Raw genomic sequence first — 17,442 nt, 5'->3', positions numbered from 1 at the left:
AAAGCAAGAACAAGCTTAACTTTAAGGATATTAAAAGCCATATCGAATACAATGTACTTAGTCATACCTTCGCCATCTTTGCTACCTCAGGATCAGAGTGCTCAGTCCCAAGCAAAAAAAAAAGCCCCAAATGCAAGTTGGGAGCCAAATTCTGTCCTGCTCTACCTTTGCATCAAAGCAAACAGAGTAGAACAGGTTGTAGAGAATGTCAGGGAAGAATTTGGAAACAGAAATTCAATAATATTAATAGCTCTGATTTCAGTTACACCAATGTAAAAGTCGTAATGACTCTACTGAAGCCAGTGGAGTTATACGAAGCAAAACTGGTATAAGACTGAATCAGGAGAACTGTGTAATTTTGCCCTTCTGTGAATCTGTGGGACTCCTGCTAGAGTCAGCACAGGGCAAAATGCATCTTCAGGCATGATACGTGGCTTACACAAATGCAACTGGAACCCAAGAGATTTTCAATCTTGTCTTCAAGTTGATTCTGGACAACTATAAACTCCCTTTTTTTTTTTTTTTTTTTTTTTTTTTTTGAGTCCCATGGCAAAAATAATACCACACTAAAGACAGAAGGATTCAGTCTAAGTCCCTCACTTTAAATGCTCCAAAATAAGTTGCTTCTTGGGATGAATCCAATAGCAACGGGTTTGATACCTGGATACTTATCACTTCACCAGATTTTAATTTAAAAAAACCTCCTACATTTACAGAGTAAAAGTGAAATTCTGAATTCCCTGACCAGTATTTGGTGCTTCCTCCCTTCATCAAGACATCAGAGCGTCTTATTTTAAGGTTTGTCTTCGTCATATACACCATCAGCTGAAGCCCTCTTTTAGTCAGGTTTCCTGACGTTTCATGATGTCTAAAACAAATGTTGGCATAAAGATAGTAAAATCCATCTTGATTAACAATGAGTTTTCCATCGCTGAATGTCATATTTGATAAGTTTGCCTGGCCTTTGTTGTGATGCCAGGATGTAAGGTTCACTTTGCGAGTTCCTGAAGAGGGGAAAGAAAAAAAAAATTACTTTCTTTTACAAGCATTTTTAACAAAACTGAATGTTTAAAAAGCAGTCCCTGGGTTTTCAGCATCAATAGCAACTACAGTTACATGAAGTGAAGTTTGAAGCTTCAAAGTATTAGACAAGTACGATAAACATCCATAAGAAATTTCCTTTTTTTATCATGTACTGCCCTATTCAGTTTGCTATTTTAACTACCTGCCTTTCCACAAGAACATCAGCAGAACAGGGTACAAAACATTCGTTTGGCYAATAACTTGATTATGCTAAGTGATCATATGACAAGCAGTGTATAGAAGTTGTGTTCCACCAAAAATTTTATTCAAGTAAACACCTGAGAAGGATTTGAAAAAAAACTGCTAATGAAAAAACAGTAAATCTTGGTTTTGGTCTTTAAGCTGTTTTGTACTAATATAACATACAGACATCTAAGACAGAGGAATGAAACCTTTGCTGTCTTTCTTTCAGGACTCTTCAAAGTACTGCTTGGAAGTGATCTCTACAGTTTGCTGCAGGATCATTCTCCACCAACGCCAACACATTCTTATTTCAAGACAAAACCCCTGAGCTTTTCTATATTTTCTCCCCTGCTGCTGATTCCATGGCAGTTCTCTTCTGTCCCCATTTTTCCACATCTGTTCTTAGCTTTGTCTTTGTCCTCCCTCCTAAAGTATTCTAACTCTCGACACACCATAATCTCCAATCCTGGATCTCATCTGTGTCTAAGACACTCTTCAAACATTCTCCTGGTCTTTTATCAGTGTAGGGTCTCCAATATCTGGAAGGTCAAAAGTTAAGTGCAGAAAGTTCTCTTTACCCCCTCCCAACTCCCCTTTCAGAGCTGGCTCTCTCTTCTAGGATGTGACTCATCTGGTCAAATGCAATCTAGTTGCCTCCACTCTTTATGAGTAAGAGTAATAGGACAATTAATGTGACCCTACATGCCTTGTTAGGATGAGATATTTCACACCCTACTTCTCTGCCCTCAATGCAATTCCTAGTTCTGGTGGATAGTTTACTTAGACTGTCAGCCCCCGAGACTAGAGACTCAGAAGCCTAAACATGTCCTTTTAATGTTAGTGGGATTTAAACATCTAGCTATGACTTTGGCCTCTATTTACTTCTCTGTTTACTAGCACTGTATGAACAAAAGATGGTACTACTTAGAGCCCGAGGGCCCTTCATCTAGATGCCTCCAAGTGACTTACTACAGAAATTCAATGATTACACAGCATAACAAGCAGGTCAAAAGAGAAGCAGAGCATTCTTGATGCCAGGCACCTATTATCAGTATTAGAATAATGACTGTAGACCACGTCTGGGAATCATTTGTCTGCATGATACTAAATATATATAGTTTAAAAGCATAATCTCCTAAAAAGCTTGTAAATTAAGTTATGGAGAAGTAAAATACAGACACTATGGAAAGAACAGAAAACATTTCTATCTAGACTAATTATGCGTACAGCAACATCACTATCTGCCTAACTTAGCTGACACACTGCAAATCATGTGAAACTGCTCTCTAATGGACATAATATAAATCTTGATTCAGCCTTAACTTTAGCTTTGTTTCTACTAGCTTCTATATCTGTGGTGTTGAAATAGGTGAGACATTTAATCCCCAAAGGATCTTTGTCATGTAGGGTTGGCTGGAATATAATTCCATGCATGCTATAAATGTTTGAAAGGAATAATTTAATAGAATCTGAAAGTTAAATTGTGGTATTTCCCCAAAGTTAGTGTAACCTTCCTATAGTTTATGCTCTGGTGAATGTAACGGTACAAAGGTAAAAACATTTTCACTTGAGAACCAAAAAAAAATGGAAAAAAAAATCAATACAACTACTGTGCATCTGTAGTACTATATAACTTGCCTATGCTTAAAATACCACTTCAAGTATTTATGACACAAGAAGTCTTTTTAAGCAAAAYAGTGCTTAGACCCAATGCTCTTGAATATACCTGAATAAGATTCCACAGTCTGGTTTAGTTATATCCTACATAGTTCCCCTCTACGGCACAATCCTAGTTCTTTGATTACTATACAAATATTTATAGCTAGGCAATGAACTTTTACAGCTATTTAGAAGGCAAACTCGGACTCTTCTTCCTCTCATATGTAGAAGAAGGTCCTGGGAAAAGACTTCTATGAAAACAAATGTGATTTCAGATGCTTTACTGTCTTTAAGGTATCCTAAATTGGGAACTAGAAAGAATAAGCTAGTAATCCACACTTGGAGAACAGTCCCCTTCAAATTATCTTAAGCTGGAGACCCACAAATTAGGAAAGAAAATGACCATAATATTCTGTCTCTCTCTACAGAATGTCATGCATTGGGGAATCAAAATAGATGCATAAGAATTACCAGTGCTGACTACCAAACAAGGACAGATTAATAGAACTGACATATGCAGATAAGAATTATACAAAAATTACTTCTAACTTGTAACAGGTACATATAAGCCTTCTCAGCTTTGCCTGTATGATGGTGGCCTGGAATACAAGAAGCTGTCCCTTACCTGTAAAGGTAAGTGAAGGATGCTCTGTGAAGAGAACAAAGAAATAGCTGAGAGACTGGAGATATTCTGAGCAGCTTGTCAGCTCCACACTCTCACTAGAAGTTAACTTTGGAATTAAGGTACCTTAGGAACACTGGCTTGGAAGGCACTTCCCTGGATGCTACGTAGCTGCACTATGCGAAGCAGCCACACTATGACCTCTCTTGGGTGTTTCAAGCTTCTGGACAAGCCTCAGATGTCATTTTATCTAGATCCTGTTGAGACTGTGCTAAGAGATAGCCTGATGGGAGGCCACAAATGCACTGAGAGACTGGTTGGGTCTTTCTTCCAATCCTGGCCACATCTGGCATTTTAGTGAAGTGAGGAACAGTTTGGTTTTGGTGACTGTTAAGCAGCAGTCTGCAACACCTAGATAGCATGGCTCCTAGAGCATGTGTATTATGCAGTGGGTTATAACAGTATTTTCTAGTGAGGAGCACGTTTCTGCAGCACACATCCCACAATCTCCTGTGCCTCCCTCACTTCATCTCCTTCACATCCACCTCTACTCACAGTCTCTGCCTGCAAAAACAATGAAACAGGCAATGGGAGAAGACTCAGCCAAGGCCCACATGCACATCCATGCAGAAGAAATAGCAACCCCTGTGAAAGMCACAGTCCTTGAGGAACATCCCTCCTGACACACACCAAGGCTTGAAAGAGCCACTGCATCCTACCATTTTTTCAACACAGGGCACAGCACAACAGATGGAAGTCAGCCAACTTGTCCTCCTAACCAGTAACCTCCAGCACACAAGACCAGCTTTGTCTGCTCCCTTTGAGGCACCCACAGCAGTGGGTCTGCACAGGTACTGCAGGGCCTTACACCTTTGGCTCTCCGTGCTCCACACTCTTCACGTGTCTAAACACCTGCTTAGAACATGCAGCTAGAGTCAACTGGCTGCAAAGACACCTCCTGGATTTGTTTGCACAGAAAGAAGCAAGGGGAAGCAGGGACAGGGGAATTGAGAACTATAAGTCTTCCCTAGCTACCAAGGGCAAGCAACTTCTGCATGCCAGAAGAATACTTCTGCTGTAGTTCAGGGCAAAAAGCTTCTCATGTTCTTCCACAGACTTGTGCAAAGCATAAACTGTCAAAGGCAAACCATAAAGAACTGCCCTCATATGGCTCCAGTGTAGCCAGGTAGAAATTATCCAAACTCAAACACATACCCTTTTCTGGGCAGTCCCTTAGAAAAACTCTGAAAAACATCAATTATTGGAAGACACTTCAAACATCTAAGTCTCCTATCCCGGAACTATTCATCTGCAAGAATCAATGCTGGAAGAGGTACCAGAGTACAACTCTGACGCACTGGGAACAGCCGGAAAAGTTGTAGTTGTCATACACAGAGTGCAAGTCTGTCAGAAATACTGTCCCAAGGACACTGGGCTATCTTCAAGAGGAGGAGGGCAGGCAAAAAAGTAGGATCAATATTACTGCATCAGGGGGAGGACAGAGGCGCATCAGATATGGAACAGGAATGCATACATATGACTGAGCAGAAATACATGCTGTGACAGACTGGTGCCATACTGGGTTGTTGCTAGGCAGATTTTAGTTGCCAGCCCCAACAATCATGTAGCAATCTGACGAATCCTCAGTGGGAATGCAAGTCAGTCAATCATTAAGTTAACTCCCCAGACAGGACAGCAAACATGAAAATCATCAAGATAATACAGTCTTCTGAAAACTCAAGAAAAACCCAAGTAATGTCCTGGATGCTAGTGGGCATGAACTAAGAGCAATACAAATGAGTTTCAGGAAAATTGATTAGTGAGAAGTAAAGAAGCTGGAAGGGGAACTGAGGAGAAAGCAACCCTGCATCGATAACTTATTTGCACACTAATAGCTTTCAGGTATAATAAGTAAAGGCTGGGGGAAGGACCAAAGCTCTGCCTGTTCTGAAAAATTGCTTCTAGAAGCAAAGGGCAGCTGAACCAAACCTGCAGTAAATAGCTTAGAGAATTCTACAGCATTTCCTTAGGCAGCTAAGGATAACACCTCCCAAATGACATATTTAACACTTGCATTCATTTATGTTTATGCTTTTCTGCTTTAAACTAATTTCTGTAATCAATTTGTAAACCAAAATTTGCTGTTTTCGCTTAAAACCTGGGTGGCATTTAAAGTTAGCTCAGGTAAAAAGCAAGCAGCAATCATTCAGCCTTTATCAAAGACAGCAAACCTAAAAAATACATAGCACAAACCAAACCACTAGGGCTTTGCAGCCAAGAGATGGGGACATCAAGATCTGGGAAGGCCCATTGCCCTTCCCCCTTAAGGCTGAAAAAATCAATTTGGAAATTTGCAAAAGTCTAAAGTCATGTTATTGTGAATCAAGCTAAAGGAAAATGTTCCCTTACAGAAGCTGCTCAGTGCCCTTTGATGAAGGGCAGTCAGTAGCAAATAAAAACAGAAGAATAAAATCCTGTTTGACAGTAATGACAAGACTGACTTTTTTTTCCTGACATTGTTTATTTTGGGTCAGAGTGATGACAGCAGATAACTTAAAATGCTAAGAATGTATCTGACCAGACTCACAGCTGGTACAAAACAATTTAGAAGGATTTCAGACAGGTAAGAACAGGGAACAGGAAAAGAAAATAGAAATTCCCATTTGGGATCAAAGAAAATAGGATGGAGCAGAAAAACGGCTGGTGATGCTGAGGAAAATTCTTCATCCTTTAGGCCTCTCATGCACCTCAAAAACTTTTTGTATGCTACCCAGCCAACCTGGCAGCGCCTTACATCAGTGCATATGATACTGAAACACCTCACACCTCTAAGTTCAGAGTTTCAGCTATTCCTAAGGATGCAGCCTTTCCTTGTTGCAGGGCCCACAGGAACTACAGAAGCTGTCCTCACCAGCAATGTCCTGGCAATGCTCTTGTAAATGAAACATAAGCCTTACGTGCCAGATCTGGAGGGAGTAAGTCCAACACATCAGGTCAGAAAGGGGCTGACCTACTCCAGGGAGAAACAAAGATGCTTGTTGCTACAGGTGCTGTATTTCTGAGCATTCCTGTAGCCTGTGCTGTTAAGTTAGAGGCAGAGGTAGGCAGGTAAGGGGAGGGAGAGAGAGAGAGCGCAAGCACGAGAGAGTGCGCGCACGCACACACACGAGCAATTCCTTTCCTCCCATTACCCATATATGTGCTAACAACATTAAGTCACACACGAAAAAGTTAATGCACAGCAGTAAAAAACATCAACTGCTGCCCCTGGTTAAAATAAAATATCCAGACCAATGTCTAGGGACAGAGAAAATAAGTTTCCCACAGGAAAAGATGCATTTCACCACATGTGACACACACATACCAGTGCTGCAGATGTAAAGTGGCCTGTTGCTATGATTAGCAAATTAATCCAATCCTTCCAAAGACAAAATGCTAAGACAGGCTTACAGATGCTGTGGCCCCTACTATTGACCTATGTCAAAAGCAAACACCTGACTAACGCAAATAGAAACTCGTCAAGAGGTATTTGAGCTAGTAAGAAACCCTGCAGGTCAGACTGCCATTTAACAAGTTGCTTAAGCTCTCTGCTTATTAAGCTCTGAATTTGGGCAATGCCAATGCACATGGAGGGAGAACTCTATCCCTCCAGGCAAGAAGCTTACCCCTTGCGTGCAGGAGTGTTTTATATTTAAATAGATCAGAAGCAAGGTATTATTGAGTATGCAGGCAGTGGAATTTGCTCTCTTAAGGCTTGAAATCTGAGCTTTCCCCTTTGGTTTTGTTGCAAAAAACAGAAAAGCAATGCATGCAAGTTCATTAAGGTGRAGCTGAGCATTGCAGAATGTATCCATCTGCAGAGGAAGGAGACAATAGTGACCAGTGCTCCCTCCTAGCTTGAGATCCTCTCTCTGACAGCTTCAAAACAAACTCTCACTCACTTCTACCATACCAGTGATGAGTACGTTGACAATACAGAGAGAAAAAATCTTACCTCACAGTGCCTTGGGGCAAAGAGGAAACAGTACTGAGGTAACTTAAAATTTTAAGAATTAATCTTTTGACATAGGCCCTCTGCAGAGTGTTCAAGGGCAGACTCATGATTTGTTCCTTCATATTATACTAGTAAGGGTGTTCCCAAAGCCATCCCAAGACACTCCTGTGGGTAGAGACAGAGTTCTAGCAAGACAGAATAATGCCATCCCCTTTCTATAGTGGCCGGTAGTGCCTACGCAATAGCTCAAAAACATACTGCATCCAAGTCAATGCATTGACCAGAAACCCCGTTGCGGAGAGTACAGTGCAACAGCTGTTGACTTCACTACTACAGGACTAGATGTAGACACACACTCATGAAGCTCTGGGGTGTCTGAATGTCAGAAAGGCCCTGGTAATCTTCATAGGGAAGAGTCATGGCCTATACCCACACCACAACATAAAATGGAATACGACAAATCCCTTTCTACATGCTGTTCTAAGACAATGGAAATGGAAACAGCTGCTACAAATTCAGTCCTATGCTATCAGAGTGCACTGAGCCCACAGAGGACAGGGAACCAGGAGACAAGTTACAACTTTGGGACTGGAGTTTTACGTTTTCAACACCTCAGAATGACAGATGAGTTTCATTTATGGGTAAGCTTTTACACTGATGCACGCCTGACATCCATGTGTCCTGTGTATTTATGCAAGAGATTTTCAGCTTCCAGATTCACCCTGCAGCCAAATGCCGTATCACCCAGAGCAGACCCAATGACACTTCAGCACATAAAAGAAGAGTTATTGGGAAGGGTTCACCAGGTGAACATACAGGATGTTCTTGAATTTTACAAGAGAAATCAGCATATTTGTTCAACAGGACCAAAACACCTTAAAGACTCAGTGAATGGGAAAGCTTCCAGCCTGCAGGACTGGGATTTTGGCCGTGGACTTTGCTGGTATATCTTCGTATATACATGGCTGACGCCACTGTGGATGAAAAACTCCAGATAGACCCTGCTGGCCAAAGGAAATAAGAAACTCCAGAGAAGGGCACTTAATGCATACCTTCACCTGAGGACACCGGGAAGGCCAAGCCCTCAGAGCATAAGTCTTAACATGAAGCCTGGTCATCTGAAACAGGCTATTTAGCAGCACAAGGGCCTCCCATGCAAGATACCTGAGACAAAGGGGAGCTATCCTTCATTAACATTATTACTGCTGCCTTTTAAATCCTTCTGTGCATTCAATTTATGCTCATTATCAAAAGCCATTTCTGAAATCCCAATCTGTTTCTGGTATTGCTGAACTATTTTCATATACTCCACTGTTTAATACATTTATAGTAGCATTAGAACTTTTTGCTTAAAACTGAACTTACCGGATGGAATATTCTTATCATCAATAATAAGATGGGCAAAAGGTTGCTTCTCAGGTTTACTTCTCTTGTACAGATCCATTCCTAAGGCTTGCATCGCAACTAGAGATAAAAGAATTGCATTACCTCAGAAAAATGTTTAGAAGAATTTGAAATATTTCTTATGCATAAAGCAGTGCCTACCTTTTTCTGGTCTTGGTAGTTCTCTTCCCATGACACGCTGCACTTCCTAAAATGAGAAAGAGCAATTGCTTTGACATTGTCTTGTTTTTTACAATATTGTATACTGCAAATAGTTTCCAAGAACCTTTTCTAGTTATTGTATTTGGAATATTTCTGCAAGCATAGTGGAACGATGGCTGCTAAGAACATCACATTGAACAATGAGACCCCAATTACTTGGAGTCAAAAGGTAATGACAGAGGCAGTTCCACATAAGAACATTAGTGTGTAGTCACACTAGTAACAGAGGAAAGCTAAGGTGTGCATTTCATTAGTGATGAGGAAAATGAAACAACCTCTGCCCCTCACACCCAACCAGTTATAGGACAGGTGGCAAGACAATTGCAAAGCTTTGCAATAGCTTGTGCAATTTGTTTGCCTCAAACCACCACAAGGCCTGTAATCATGCCTCAATTCTAGCAAAGTACAGAAGAACGGATTAAAGCATTTTCTCCATCTGGAATGGGTCAGGCAGACTGGGTGCCAGGATTTGGATGTATGAATTCTTTAGAACAGTACATGAGTTTTAACATGAATGAAGACCATGTTACCCAAACCCAAGAACCGTACTAACAGCAGACACCAGGCACTGCAAAAAGCCTTGCTTTCAACAGTCTTCCTGTTTCCTTCTTGAAAAAACATACAAACAGCAGTTTTCAAAATTCTAAGCAGCATGTTCTCGTTACAAGTCTGGTGTTGGTAATATCGGTTCGATCCTCAGTTCTATTCCAGCTTCCCCCTTGACTCTCCCCATTTCAGCTTCCTGTCTGAGAAACAAGGATAATATTCTCCTTCTAGCTATTTAGATTACCTAGTACCATGGAGCTATCAAAAATAAAAAGAAATATTTTGCTGCAGATACCATGTCATTCTCTTATTTTTGAAGCCTAAGCATAATCTTGTGTTTTATGTCTTTATGTTGCAAGCATTGTTTACTCTCTTGCTAATTCAATACCATTTATCTGCAATATGCCTCAGATATCTGGCCAGATCAGCAATGGTCCCCCACATTCTCAATCACTGCAATGTTTTAGAATTTGAAATCCTGCTTTGAAAACATCTCAAGTCCTGCCTTTATGCAATTTTGCAGTAACAGTGAAATCTGTAACACCTTAGCTGGTGCATTTATGTATTTTCACTTTCCCCTTTCAGTAGGTGTCTAAATGTTAAACCAAAATGGAAAGCCACAGCAGAATTGAAGTTGGAGTATGACTATCAAAGCACAATACTTCAGCAGAAACATGCTCATTTTATAGATAAGAATCATTAAGATGCTTTTTGCTGTAGAGCCAAGGAAAAAAAAGCAGAATTGCAACTTCAAAAGAAGCAAAACCCATGTCCACCGCCCCCCATTTACATTCATTTCTCCTCTCTGATCTTGCTACTTCAGTGTCAGTTCTAGGAGCATGAACATGAAGCTCCATTCTAAGAGCTGCAAATCAGCACCAAACTCTAGCCACACTTGAGCTCTTTCAACTTCATCAGAAGTAGGAAGAATAACTGTGAGTACTAGGTATTGCCAGAAGTGGCAAAAGCAATCGAAGAGAACAAGCCACAATAATGTAGAGAAGACTGGGAGATGGACCATGCTCTGCGAGGTTACTGCACCATACCTGTTCCCAACCCTTTCGCTAGGAAGGGGAGGCTCCTTCTTTGTTCTCTTGCTTTCTTAAGGGAAGTCTTTTGGGAGGTGGAGTCTGCTTTTGTATCCTTTCCTTCTAGTGGATGTGACAATGCACTTGCTTGGAGAGACTAATAAGCAGATCTAAAAAGACCTATGTAGATTTTAATCTCCTATTATCCAAAGACATGATAAAAAATCCCTTGTTTGGTAACTGCATAGCCATGCAAGTCCCTGAACTGGCCAATCATTATTCTCCTTTTAATCTATATTTTTCTGCAGAAAAGTGCAGAAGAATTCTGCTTCTGCACATGTCCAAAGTCACTCTGGCTTGAGCAGCCAGAATGTAAGAAAAGGCTGTGCTCCTCATGAAATCCAGTATGAGCTTTCTTTTTAACTCATTAGTGGTGGTGCTGATCATCTGCTACATCACCATTTGGTAGGCAGAACAGCAGACCAGGAAGAAACAGGTCCTCAACCCTCCTTTGTCCTGAGGGGTTTGAACCCATCCCCTCTAGGATGCATCTTCCTAGAAGCATCTCTATCCCACCAGACTGGAGACCGGGTTTGACAAGAACACTCTCCTCTCCTCTTAAAGCTAGGCTACTTTGCAATACAAAAAATGCAGGTGCCATTACAACAAAAGGGGAGATTAAAAGAGCGAGTCCAAAACTAACACACTGAGAAGAGGTGGAGTCTGGCTCATGCTCAGAGGATCTGTGTGCTTGTTGCTGGATGAGAAGTGGCTAGCCTGGGGCCAGAAAGCAGGACACTCCCACCAGCTGAGTTCCCCAAGCACTGGACTAGAGTCATGTTCTTTGCTTGATTCTGCCCAGCCCAGTTAATTTTGATATTCCTTTCTGTTCAGTGGCCCAAACTTCAAACAGGAAGCTGAAAGAAATACATGAACTAGTCCCTAGAGAACAGAGCTGGAGCTGTGGGTTTGCTCATAAAGAATGATACCATATTTCAATGCTTCTCTTGATTTTTAATTTATTTTTACAGTTCTAACATACCAATACGCAACCCAACCAGAAGAGTGCTTAAGTATATACTCACTTCTCCTGACTCTGAAAGGCTAAGGAACACACTTYTGAGTGCTTTCTGGATGCCTAAAGATGGCCTCTTAATGGGATTATAAAAATCCCCCTGTATCCTCACAGCAAGAAATTACGACATAGGATTTTTCAAACCTTCAAGACATCAACTGCATTTTTAGATACCTGAACACTTTTAAGCATCCCATACCTAGTCACAATGTGTAGTACCATTACAAAAGCAGAAACAGCTCAACAGAACTTGTCATAAAGATACTGCTTTAACGGCATGAGAACTGCTGACAAATTACCACCAGTAATATCTCTTAAGACTTCCTCCCACAGAAGCATGCGCACTATCAAGCTGCTATTTTTAGAAAAACTGTACACAAAAACCACACCACATTGTTAGCCTTACAATCAGGTGTACTTGTACACCTTTGACTGCATCATTTGCTGGCTGCCCACCGAGTCATCTCTGCTGGCTTGCTTCCCACATTCCAACCTCTTTCATATAGTAACTGTTTAAACAGCAAACAAACAACCAGTCAAAAGAAGAGAAACATGTCTTCCTTTTTCAGAAATTTTAGGGGGCCTTAGGGAAGCTGCTAAACTTCCAAATTTTTAAAAATGAAAAGATGCTTTAAATGTTTGGAAAAAAACAGGAATTGCTCTTTCATCATCCAGTGGACTGAAGGTTTTACTCCTCAGACAACTATCAGGCTTATTACTACATTAGTATCTTAACAGCTTCAAAACCCAACACTCACTCTGAAAGTTATATCCAATGAGAATGCCTAGACAGGCCACTGAAGTAGCCTAACAATTGAACAAGTGACAACATTCATGAACATTTTTCTTCTTTGGCTTTTAAAATATTCCAGTATCTACTCTGAGTAGCTATAAATAGTATGTTGAGCTCAATTAGAAGAGACCCTCTTGACATTCATGGGTGGCTTCAGTTGTGAGTCTAAAGCTCCCTTACTCAGTTTGTTCTACTACTTCAGAGCCTCAGGTTCAATTAATACCAAGAAGAGAAGTATGATTATCTTGCCGGAAATTCACCAATCTGAAGAATGCTGATCAGGAAGGAAGTGAAAGTACATGAACCAATATTCTGAAGAAGATAGTTTAGAGATCAGTATTACAACCTCTACTCAAATGAATAGTCTATTACCCACAAAGAAAAGGCATGTAAGGCTGTGTGATCAAAACCATGAAATTTTAACAACTTACAAACATCAGTGACACCTTGACTTTGTCCATACCCATGTGCACTTAGAATGTCTGCTAAGTAGACAGCTCTCTTTATAAGGGCTGTCCTGGAGGTCTAGCAACAAAGCACTTTGTTGCCATCTGGGAGACTAGTTTAAGCCTGTGAACTCCCCAAGCTGCCAGAGGCTGGGACTATTGCCAAGAAAAGTTAGTTCATGAATTGACTGCAGGTATGTTTGTCGTCCTTTCTAGTCTAGACTCATAATTGACTTCATAAGACGTGTGGTTAGTGCACCTGGACTGCCAAAGGGTTTTTAAGGATATGTGCAAAAAAATTAAACAGACTAGGGAAGTATATTATTTGTCTGTTTGAAAGCATTTAGGCAATATTTAAAGTGTTTTCTACTGAGCAAGCTGCTCCCTAAGCAGTATTTTTACCTGAGAATCTGTTGAGGAATTCAGCACTAGATATTCTTTACAAGAAAATTTTGAATTAGTATATTTGTAGGAGACAAATGTTTCTGGATTCCACCTTGCAGCCCTGCTACACTGGTTTTCATAAGAGCACTTTCAAAGTCAACCCTTACTTTAAATTTAAACACTAATCTACAGGTGTGCAAGGAAAACAGATGAGAACCAGCGCAGTAAGCTAAAATCTGTAACCAGACCATAACCTTAAGCAAAAAAAAGTTGTCTATTTTCATTTCCTGAACAGCTTGAATTGCAAAAGACAAAATTGAAAAATCACAAAACTTAAACTGTATTTCAGAGTGTTCCATTTCAGTCACCTAAAGTACTGCCAACTCAAATAAGGATACCTGATTTTAACACACACACACAGAGGTTAGATTCTCCTTCAGGAAAGTGAACAAAGCAAAGAAGATAGGAAACCTCTTTCCACTCGCATCAGCTGCATTCTCTCACATAAAAGACTAGCACAACTGGACACAAGATTCAGCTGTATCTCTCTCCTTGGGTATAGCATAGCCAATGAAAGGCACAGCTTACAAAACATGATAAAGCACGATTCTGCCTTAACACTGGCACTTTCACTTCCGTGATATACTTCTATGATATATTTGCATCTGAAAAGATGCAAATACAGTCCCAGGCATGCATTTTTCTATCTTTTTTATCCATCTCATCAATATATGATGCCAAAGCAAGAAGGACACAGATCCAGCTACTTAATACACTTTGTTGCATTCAAAGGGAATTTTGTGCCTGATTACTTTGGCGAAAGAAATTTTATTCTTTTCAAACTAATGGCCATCAACCAAAAACATCATCCCTACTCGCTACTTATCTTAGCCACGGACATTGCAGCATTCAACCTCTATCCAGAATGGCAGGATATGCAGCCTCCACTAAAGCCAAGGCTTTTGTTGAGTAACCAGCAGTGAATAACCAGAATATAGGGCTTCCCATTCCCTTACTGTAACAAGCTCCTTACTGTCAAGGGAGTTGCATAAAGAGCAGTCTAGTACATGCACACAGAATATAGAAATGGATATAGTGTAAGAGAGTCTAGAAAATACAGGAATAAAAAACTAATCCTATGGAGCTAAACTATTTTCCTGAGTTTTTAAAGGAGGTGACAAGTGAAGAGGGCAAGACAAACTCTCAGGTTTCTGTAAGTTTTGTTCACAAAAAAAATCCATAACTCAGTGTTTTGTATTAAAATTAAACTTTAGCACAATTAAAGCACCATATAATTAAAGTATAATTCACTCTGTACAAAGTGTACATGAGTTCAACTCAATGGTAATGCAGTTTCTTTTATGAACAAAAAATGATAGCTTTACGCAGGTGTCAAGTAGTAAAGTAGCAGTGGACCTAGTAAACCAGGAAAACCAAGTACTACAGCACACATTTAGCATTTAAATAGCCCTGATTAGTTCATAATTAGCACTAAGCACTATTATGAATGTGCAAAGAGATCAAAAACAATAATTGTCTGCAATAAGGGGTATTGTGACAAGTATATTCAACTTGCCCAGGTTTCTTCATTAGGGCTGATATCTTGATGTAACAAAGTAGTTACTTTTGTTATTTGTGTTTTGGGAAAAAGCAGTCATCCTCAACTGCTGGAGAAAGACTGCCTAGTTATCATGCTAAGGTAAAGCAGTTCTTCTGCCCAGGTGGGAATGGTCTGCACAGAACTGGCAAAGTATGCAAAAAAGAAAAAGGAGATACTATCCTTCACATTCTAGGTAATCAGTCATCATATGACACAAAAAGAGTGAGAAACAAGAAGCAACAAGAGTAGATACTATCCATTCTGTCTTTCTGCCAAAATTTTGCATGCCAATGATCCTGACTAAGAAGAGAATCGTGTCAGAAACAGTCAGGAGACTGGTTTGAAAAAAACTGTGGAACTGTCCTTCTTTGCAAACATCCAAACTGTTGGCAAACCTATACAAATGTTAGCACAAATGACTACCATTTGAACCCACCCCAGTGTCAGAATGGACAATTAGCTAACCACAATCATGGTTTTCTGTGTGAATTCAGGTCTTTGTTAAAAAATAATAAAATAAAATTAGTTTGAATACAGAACTGGTTAACCACTAGCACATGAGCAAACGCAGTATGATCTTGGATTCAACTCCAGGTATTATTCAAACTCCAGAAAATACTTTCTAAAACTTACCTCTGAATACAAATATTGGAAAACTTGTTAAAAGTTTGATAGGTGCATCAAATAAAGGAAAAGTGTCTCTCTAGCACTTACCTTCTGTACAGCTCTTTGGAGAGCCTGTTTCATACTTCCACATGAGTCAGGCATTAACTTTGCTTCTTGATTTTCAAATGGTGTCTCTTGCAAATCTGTATTTCCTTGAGCTCTTAGAAATGTTCTGACACAGTGTGCATCTTCTTTTGAAATTCTATTAGGGTCCATCTGAAATAAAAATATAAGCACAGCCATAGTTTTAAGTAATTGCCCAACAGATATTAAAGAGCATTAAGTCAGGGAGAATTTTAAACCATCTAGAAGAACTTAACACCTACTTAAGTTCATTATCTAGATTTTCATTGTAAACAATGAAGAGATGAACTTCCCTACAGGAAGGTTCATTTCATCCTACAAGTACATAAGACAGAAGAATGAATTATCTTCTGGAGCTGTCTACTTCATTAGTTTAGACTGGACACCTGACTTAAAAGTTAAACAAGATAAATTTCCACCTTTATAGCAATATCATTATCTTGAATTTCATTTTCAACCAACTACATGCAATCTCATGAGTATTTTTAGCAGGCAACATACACAGCCATCTCATCCATAAGAACTGTAGCTCACAAGTTGACACACAAATGCCAAGTAGGACAAGTTGGTGGATGTATTTAGCACATCCTTTTGAAGACGGAAATACAGAAATACAGGTGCCAGTTATCACTGAAAATATTCAGTGGGCAAGACATACTGCTGGGTGAAACAGTCACCAACACAGCACAAATCCAGAAAGATCAAATAACTATAAAAGTGTACCACAAAAACACCTCTACTTTATTAGAAAAGGACCAGTAAATCTAGAACAACTACAAGATACTTTTAATGATCAACCTCTGATTGATTCAAATATTCTACTTTTAAAACCTATGTTTAGAATTCTCCTAAGTCCTATCCGCTGGATAAATTAGAAAGCTGGATACTCTAAGCACTGGGATTGTGTCTTCAGAGTTTAATTGCACAAGCATCATTTAAGCCATTTCACCCTCTCTCCCCCCCCCCTCCAGATCCTTACACTCAGATACTAATCTTTCTTTCAGAGACAGCCTCTTAGCAATTGTTCTCAACTTGTATTTATTCTGTTTTTACTTCAGACACTAAGAAGGGTTTGTGTTCTCAAAACCCTAAGTTCACTAACAATACCAGCTGGTCTAATAAGACATTTACTTCTGCACCTTTGTGCATAATGTAAGGCATAATGTGCATAATATAAGGCTGAAGAGCCACCTTACATCTGAGAATTACAGAAGGTAATATATTATTCACAGTCAAAGAGGAAATACCAAGCCATTACAGACCACTGTTTGGTTTCCTTTAACATACAACTGAACAAAACAGAGTATCAAAAGGAAGGTTTGCAGGATACCGAACAGCCAGAGCGAATCACACATCATATCACTGGCTCACATGTACATAAATTCTATTCCCTAATCCCAAAAGAGAACCAAGATAACTTAAGAGCACACGGTTAGGATTACAGAGGTGATCAGAATTTAAATCTACATCAGGCAGGCAGCCATCCAACAGACGCACGCTGCAAAGAAACATTTGCTACACAGATGGCTATAGCAACAGCAAATGTTGCCTCCTCTGTCACCATCCTTCTGCTGAAGGCCGTCTGTCTGATCCATCCAAACCAACAGCAGCCCATGAGAGCTGGTTTAGCTGGTCTCAGTTATCCCTGCAGATTTGGAATGAAACAGGTCAGGA

General features: G+C 40.0%; 1 protein-coding gene across 1 annotated transcript; it reads right to left on the bottom strand.

The window, feature by feature from the left end:
• Positions 1-521: 521 nt before the first annotated feature.
• TNFSF11 (TNF superfamily member 11) lies at positions 522-15,900 on the bottom strand. Its single transcript, XM_026058947.1, has 4 exons — positions 15,733-15,900; positions 9,087-9,132; positions 8,907-9,005; positions 522-1,004 (listed from the first exon to the last, which is right to left on the bottom strand). Exons 1-4 carry the CDS (start codon positions 15,898-15,900, stop codon positions 583-585), a joined length of 735 nt encoding a protein of 244 aa, XP_025914732.1. The 3' UTR covers positions 522-582.
• Between the last annotated feature and the right edge of the window lie 1,542 nt (positions 15,901-17,442).

The sequence above is a fragment of the Apteryx rowi genome, unplaced genomic scaffold, assembly GCF_003343035.1.
Source record: "Apteryx rowi isolate R43461 unplaced genomic scaffold, aptRow1 scaffold_150, whole genome shotgun sequence".
Lineage (NCBI taxonomy): Eukaryota > Metazoa > Chordata > Aves > Apterygiformes > Apterygidae > Apteryx > Apteryx rowi.
The sequence above is the reverse complement of the archived record's forward strand: the minus strand, read 5'-3'. Positions and strand labels throughout refer to the sequence as shown.

Bases quoted from the DNA above. Each gene is read 5' to 3' on its own strand.
- TNFSF11 (XM_026058947.1), bottom strand. From the start codon at position 15,900: ATGGACCCTAATAGAATTTCAAAAGAAGATGCACACTGTGTCAGAACA. The intron at 9,133-15,732 runs GTAAGTGCTAGA...TTCTCATTTTAG, and splicing joins TCCAAAGAGCTGTACAGAAG to GAAGTGCAGCGTGTCATGGG. The intron at 1,005-8,906 runs GTAAGTTCAGTT...TCCCCTCTTCAG, and splicing joins TGATAAGAATATTCCATCCG to GAACTCGCAAAGTGAACCTT.